Here is a 7,774-nt window from a genome sequence, read left to right as displayed (position 1 = left end):
CAGTGTTCCAACCTCTACCTATCAAGAGGGATACCCATGGGTGCTAAAAGTGTTTAGGCCTGTGTAGAGTAAGTAATAAAATGCTGATACCGGGGTAAGGAAACGGTATTCCTGCAGGAGTGTGTGTCTGGCAAGTAAAAGTTGATTACTTACCTCCAAGGGGTAAACCAGAAGATTATTCCGGATTCCTTATTGAGCAACTGTTTATCACTCATGTAAGGTGGAATGGCCTAACTTCTAACGAAGAGTGTTACATGAAATGCCTATGCCTGAGTGTTGAAAGGTTTTACTTCTAAAACTGGAAGGGAGTGTTGCCAACCTAATGCTACGGTTAAATGAAATGTTTTACATATTTAAGGAAAGTGTTCACTCCTTCTAGGAATAACTCATAGAATGGTTTAACCTACACAAGAGGTCATTTATTTATAATGGAATGTTTTGCCTCTTGAGGGTTACTGGCCTGTTGGTCAGGGAGGGTGGTGAGATGTTTGCTCATTGACCATGGAATGTTCCACCTTGGCTGGATGTTCTGATGTAATAAGGCCCAATGGCAAGTTAAGCCCTAAATAAGGAACTGTTTATATTTACCTAATGTGATGTGGCTTGATCTGTTAGGAAGTGTTCTACATTCCTGCCTAATGCCATGTTTAGTTAGAACTAATGGGATGTCTACATAAGGAGGTGTTTACTTAAGGGGATGCCATCCTTGTTGCATGAAATGCATATTCCTGATGGCTGAAATGTTTTCTTCCACGTAGTACTAAATTTACTAGAAAAGCCTACTGTTATTTATTGACATGCTTCCTGTTATAATTCCTTAATGTACTACTTTCAGGTGCTGGCTCAGAACAAGGCTGAGGTCAGGCCTGTGCTCTTCAAATATTTATTTATCTAATAATTAATATTTATTGCATATTCAAGGTTCATTCATCTAGAATTTATTACAGAGAAATACAACATATGTATTTGTAGAGGTAAATTGAAAAGCTAATGTTATAATGAATTCCTAATACCCTGACCCAGCTCTATCTTAATAAAGCTAACTTGAGTTTTTACACAAACTCACTGGAGTGGTGTCACTAATTGCGTGCCCAGGTTTCTGACTCAGTGGTTGCGTGTGCTGCATGGTTGCTTAACACATATGCTTTCGGATGCCTACCCGCTCGTGCCATGCTACCCTAGGGGACTGGTGACCCCAGTTCCAACATCTCTCATATAAAAACATGAAAAATAAAAACAGAATGCCTAGTGCAATATTCTACACACCAAAAAAGCTGTTAGATATTTGATGCAAAAAGATATTATAATCAGTTTAATATGAGGTTGTTTTTTCTTTAAAAAAAAGTGCAGAAGCTTGGAATCTGTAGAAAGATGCACAAATGACAATTCTTTTTCAACCAGCTGCAAATTCGGCTGCCGAAAATGGCGATATTCAGAACTCTCCTTCCATCTACGAACTTTTATTAGGTAGAAAGGCCATTGGTTTATTGATGTGTGAAGTCGATCGCAGGTATTATAAGAGGGCCCGGTTTAAAATCTTAGAAGGGGCATGGGGTGTGTGGAAGGCGACCTTAAAGGTTCTTAATGTTACAAAGATAAACCCATATCTCCATCTGTGGAAGTCTAGTCTTTTTCCTCATTTCGGTGGGGATAGGAATTCTCTGGTCTAGAAGGAGTGTGGAGTTAAGAATCTTGGGGATATTATGGTCGGAGATGTTATATTGGGGTTTGAAGTAATTCAGCATAAGTTTGGTATCCCATCTAACCATTGGTTTAGGTATGGTCAAATGGCCTGAACCCTGTCGGCTCTCAGGCCCAAGGTGTCGCTGTCGGCCGGCAATCCAATGATTGATTTCTTAGTAAAAGGGGGCAAGAAGATCAAAGTAGTTTATAATCATCTGCTGCTAGGTATCCAGGATGATCTGGAAAAAGTCGAATAAGCTCTGGCATCTAAATTGGAAGACCCAGATGTCGATCTGGACATCGCCCTACTCCTAAATAAGAAATTTTTTCGGTCCTCAAATCTGAGGGCTCAACATTACAAAACATTGTTTAATCTTTATCATACTCCAGCAAAGTTAAATGGGGGGTTAGGGAGGACGATAGATGTCCCAGATGTAATGTTGGCCCGGCAGATTTATTACACATGTTTTACCACTGTGTTATGCTAGGACCCATTCGGGTTGAGATAAGTAAATTTTGGGAGGGGCTGCTAGGACGTAAGATCGATCTATCCCCTACCCTGATGTTACTAGGCATGGACGATAAGCTGCAGATGGGGAAAGACGCGGAAGCCTTGGTTTTTTATTTCAGTTGCGATTCTTCGGATCCTCATTTCAGCGGGATGCAAAGACACTACTGCCCCATCATTTCAAATGTGGCTTGCAATGGTTACTGGATATGCATAATATAGAGGCATGCCTATATGAACAGAAGGGGAAAAAAGTCGTGAAATGGGTAGAAACATTTGGGCACCTCTTGAAAATTGGAGGGATGCAAGACTTTAAAGTAGGGTACACCATTGTATGTCAAATGTTTACATTCAGTAACTGGCAGAATTTGTTCTTAAATATCATTGTAGGTTCCCCTTAGCTAACTGACGCTTTTATGGTATTAATACTTTTAACATCTGACCTTGGTTTTTTTAATCCTATAATTGCTCTGAATCCGAATCTGTATTTCATCGTTGTTTTTGTTTCCCCTTTTTTCAGGATCTATCAATTTGTAATTAATTGTAACAGAAATTCTCAATAAATATATTTAAAAAAAAAAAAGAAAGATGCAGATCCAATCCAGCTTTTCTAAAGAGTGCAAACAATCAACAAGTTGCCATAAAAATCTCCTTTCTGCATGTCAAAAAAGCAATGTTTCATTTTTCTTCTTTAAACAGCTGTTTCAAATATGCTCCGTTATTACAGTTGAGTGTCTAGGTCATGACTATGCTTGCCATAGGTCTCCTATTATAAAGAAATTATAGACCGGTTTAATCCAAGGATTTCAGGATCCCATGCATTATAGCTGCATTATACAGTGCCTATAGAGCTAGAGGGATATGTACTGACAGCCCCTAGAGGTTACAACCAAATACCACTAAATCTGGTTTGTTGCTGGCAGGTCCATATGGGGTTCGAATGTGCCACTCGATGCAAGATCATTAACAACCCGCAAACACTCATGGGCAGATTTACTACTTCTGGCGCATCTCTGCTAATCAGCAGGGATGCGCCAGAAGAGTTGCGCTACATCTGCCCACCTGTGCGCCACCACTGATGCGCCGCATTTACAATGCGGCGCACGGATGGGTAGATGCGTGTCGCATCCGCCGTCGGAAAGGCGGCACATTACTGGAGTTGCGTCGCAATCGTGACGCAACTCCAGCAAGGCTCAGGAGTGCCCTAACCATAACATGCTGCGTCAATCCTTACACCTGCTACAAGCAGGCGTAGGGTTTTGACGCAGCATGGCCTAAAAAGTGACTGAGTGAAATGTTGTAGATTTCACTCAACCACCTGCGCCGGAAAGCCTACATGTGGCACTGGGCTTTACAACGTGACGCATCTCTCAGATGCGTCACGTTGTAAATACCCCGTAGCATGGTGCTGGCTTTGCGCCGCCGCTGCGTCACAAAAGTGACGCAACGGCAGCGTAAAAGAGGCGCAAGGGGCTTGTAAATCTGCCCCATACTCTTTAATGAAAAAAACCTAGATCTATTTTATCGGACCGTGGTTAGATATATTTGTACTTGCATTAAAAATACATTTCACTGAATAACCTTCTTATATTTTGGCTGGCACCCATAATTTTCTAAACAAAGGTTTCATTTGCTTTACATCTCCCCACCTAATACTAAAGTAAAAAAGTGAGTGGAGCTCTCATTGTCACGGGCAAAAATTATCTTTGAGCCTCTGCAGTCTGTAAGTAAGCAAAAGGCGACTGCAGTTTAAAATGCAAACCATTATCTTGGCAATCCTCAAGAGGTGACAGACAAATCATTTCATAACCATTTCTGAACGGTTAAAAAAAACTAAAAAAAAACTGTTAATGCCCATGCACATCCGCTATTGAAACACTCATATACAACTATAATGAATTTATTAAACAGTTTTCTAATTCAAGTAAAACAGAAAGTGGTAAATATTTGTACTTTACTGACAATTAGTTTGCAAATAATAGAGCAAAAAATACTGAAAACGGATATACAAATGTTTAACACTTAAGCTCTACCGCACACACAAAATTGGCACTTGTAATAATTCTTTAGGCATCGAGTCCTAGACAGTGCTCTAAAAATACTTTCAAACTCATGGCTTGAAGTCACTACTCATTTTCTGTGACTGCTGATGTTCTGTGACGTGGTGACTTGATCAGCACTGCCCGCTCTTGAAAGCTTTCTCTTTGTCGCCAACCTTGAATGCTTCTCTGTTATAATCCTTGGATTAATAAGGAAAATAACAGACTTCAGAATGAGGCACTGCAGTCATGTACTGGTTTTCTTTGTCCATCCCTACAAGAAACGTTTTAAACCAATAGGGTCAAATGATACCTTTCAGAGTACAAATTTGCAAAGAAATGGGCTAGGGTACTTTTGAATGGGCAAGCATGAAATATTCTATTACTTAAGCTACTAAATGATCAGCATATCAGAATTAAAGAGCTATCGCGTAAATAATTGTCACTCAAATACAGGGTTAAGTATTCGTGAATTTACCATTTGCGTCCCCAAACAGGCACTTACATTAAGTGCACTTGTTTCACAATAAATGCACAGATTTTTGGATTCACAATTAAGGTTCTCTGTTTCTAGAAACATAGTCCTGTTTACCAAATTTCTGTTTCTGGTAGATAAATTAATTTTGTCCAGAAATGTCATAGGCCGGTGGCAGGTGTATATACCACATGGACACAGAAAACCCGGTGCTTTCAATCATGGGCTTTATAACATCTTAAAGAGGCATGTCCACCATGGGGGCATTCGAGTACATAGAAAGTGGTCAACTTACTGTGTAAACTGGTCTTGGTATCCCTTTGTGCTCATCTGTAGTGGACATTAGCCAGGCAGTTCAGAGTGGGCAATTCCTACTGGAACAGCACCAGGACAGATTTATGTTTGACTGGGCGTTGTCTAGAGTGGCATAGTCAGCAAAAACCAATGGATTGTGTAATCACTATTGACTAGAATTAAGTTAAGCATTCAACCCAACACTTTTTTATTTTTCCAATGTACTACTACTACTACAGAAACACCCACTGCATGCGTAGTTTGTGATATTGTGAATATGTTGTGACTATTTAGGGTGCACATCCACTGCGTGAATGGTTTGTGATTATATTACATGTTGTGACTATTTCGGGAGGTGCCCAGCACGTACTTCAAGTGGCGTCACCCCACTAGCTTTCAGCAGTGTAAATAAATGAAAATTAAAACGGTAATAACTCATTTTTATGAACATTTGATTTGTTCCTGCTGTGGGATATTTGTGGAACGGCGCTGCTCTACTTTCAGAGCAGAGGGGAGGGGGAGTGGTAGTCACTCTGTAAGTGCGCAATGACTGTTTTTCTGGCCCTCTCAGGCCTGCTAAACAGTCACGTGCACTTTGCATGTGCTGCACCCAGGCTGCATTACAGCCCGTGTGGAGAACATGCCCAGGCTCCCACTTCCGAGCGGAGTGCCGAACCACTGCGCTCAGACCAACTGGTATAGGGAGTGGAGGAGAGACAAGACACAGCGAGCAGGTAAGCTTTATTTTTTTTCTTTATCCCCCTTACCCCCCACCCTCTGCCTCACCACCCCTGAACTGTACCAGCCGCCACTGCATACTTGATCAGTCCTTCACTCTCTGTGAAGTCATTCTTGTCTACAGCTACTGAATCTGCTGCGCTGCATCAGTTCTACAAAGCGGTACAAAAGGGGGTGGTGATGGACGGAGAATCTGAACCAATCAAATACTCACACCCAGTCAACAGATCTGGGTTTAATCCATCACCATTCTTTAGACCACTCTGCCACCCCAGTTCAGACATGGCCATATGCAAATCAGTCTGACCCTGTGCCTCACCACCCCCTTTTGTACCGCATCAGTTCTACAGGCTGTTTTGTCAATGAACGAAAAGAGGCTCCACCTAATCCCACTATCGCTTTCTTCACATTGGAAAAAGCATCAGTTCAGTGGATGGACAGCAGCATTAATTAATGGGTGGAAAGCAGCAGCAGAGCCAGGAAAAACATTTGCCGTAGTCGTCGATGCAGGGATAATTAGTGCCTATTTCTGTGAAAGTTATGCATTGGAATACATTATTTTGGCATGTGAAAGAGAACTTAGGCAATCACTGCATCGTTTACCATTTCACCATTAAGACTCAAGAAGAGGCTTTGTGACTGTTATAGCATTGTGCATTGAATATTAAGAACATTGAATAGTTTGCCACAGTTTACACTTTCTCTAGCCAAGAGGTGTAGTGCAATACACAGGTTACACCCAAAAAGTTAGTCTACAAGACTGGATCAAAGATGTACGCAAATCAACACGGGCACAAGAAATAAGAATGCTTGGTTACCTGGAAAGAACTGGGACAGACCTGGTGTGTCCACATACAACTCACCACCCTGTACACATAACATTGGGTCCCACAGAGACAATGTGTACCTAGATAAGCACAATTTGCTACACAGTATAATATTGTTAAGAACTATGTATATGAAATGTTAGTTTACTTGCCTTCGTATAAGCCAAGTCATAGTAATGCAATTATGGAATGTTTGTTAAATGTTGATGTTACAGGGGGGCGTGGTCTGTAGTCCAAGATGGTGGTTGCTTAAGCGAAGAGCTCCGGGCCGGGGCTTCATATCCGAGCAATTATCCAATTATCCTTACCTTGCCATACAGTGGAAAAGGAGCGGCTGGCATTCCCAGACAGCAGGGCTGCCTTAACGGTGTGTTATGGACATCTGGTGCCCCCTGGAACGGTCCTATAGGCAGTGGTGGTTTCTGGCCTTCCGGAGGCCTTCTGAGAGTCTGGAGCTGTGAGCTATCCTGTGGCCCAGCTGGGCTGCGGGCGCCTGATCCTGGCGGCGGCGCCCACACGAGACCCCGGCTCTGGGCCCATACTTCATCGCGACAGCTGAGTCCCTTGAGTAGTGTTCTGCCCGGACATGCTGGGGGGCGTCTGGTTCCTGCTGCCGCCTGAGGACACTGGTGTGCGCCGGTGCACTGGTGCTGCTGTGCCTGTTGCAGGGGGAGGCTCCCCCGAAGAAGGCCTGAGTGGTTGTGGGGCCGTATTGCGCCACGGATCGGTGGTGGTTCCTCGGCAGACCCCGGCTGTGCTCGCATGACACTGCGGATCGGAGGAGCGGCTGGGAGTGTTGGAGTGGTGCCCCCATTGCTGAGGTGAGATTGTGGAGAACGCTATAGGTAAGCGCTGTGACTTTTATCTTATGCCCCCTGCGCAAGGTGGTGTCTGGAGATCCTTCCTGGACTACTGGTCAGGCTACGGTGGTGCGGACTGTTCGAGTTAGTTGGTGTGGCCTCCCTTATCCTGCCTAATAAGCTGGGTGTTATGGAAAGACAGCGACTGTATACCTAAGGGAGTCCTATCATGCCACATGGTTCAGCGGTGCCTTGCCAGGACTGATGGAACTTGGCGCGGAGTTAGGATCGGGGTGAACTGGGACCGGCATGAGCCTGCAGTTGGTGCCCTTCATTGGTGTATAGACTGTGGGAACACCTGGCTGCGCAGAGGCCTAACTGAGCAGCTTGGACTTGGCGACATGGGAGCT

The 7,774-nt window shown here is 43.5% G+C and overlaps 1 protein-coding gene across 1 annotated transcript in view; it reads right to left on the bottom strand.

Moving 5' to 3' along the window:
- Positions 1-4,075: 4,075 nt before the first annotated feature.
- LOC147708874 (uncharacterized) overlaps positions 4,076-7,774 on the bottom strand; it is a 166,060-nt gene continuing 162,361 nt past the window's right edge. Inside the window, exon 8 of the mRNA XM_086925405.1 lies at positions 4,076-4,504. Coding sequence (XP_086781531.1) covers positions 4,478-4,504 — 27 coding nt within the window. The 3' untranslated portion in view covers positions 4,076-4,477. The remainder of the gene's footprint in view (positions 4,505-7,774) is intronic.

Source organism: Lissotriton vulgaris, chromosome 6, assembly GCF_964263255.1.
Source record: "Lissotriton vulgaris chromosome 6, aLisVul1.2, whole genome shotgun sequence".
NCBI lineage: Eukaryota > Metazoa > Chordata > Amphibia > Caudata > Salamandridae > Lissotriton > Lissotriton vulgaris.
The sequence above is the reverse complement of the archived record's forward strand: the minus strand, read 5'-3'. Positions and strand labels throughout refer to the sequence as shown.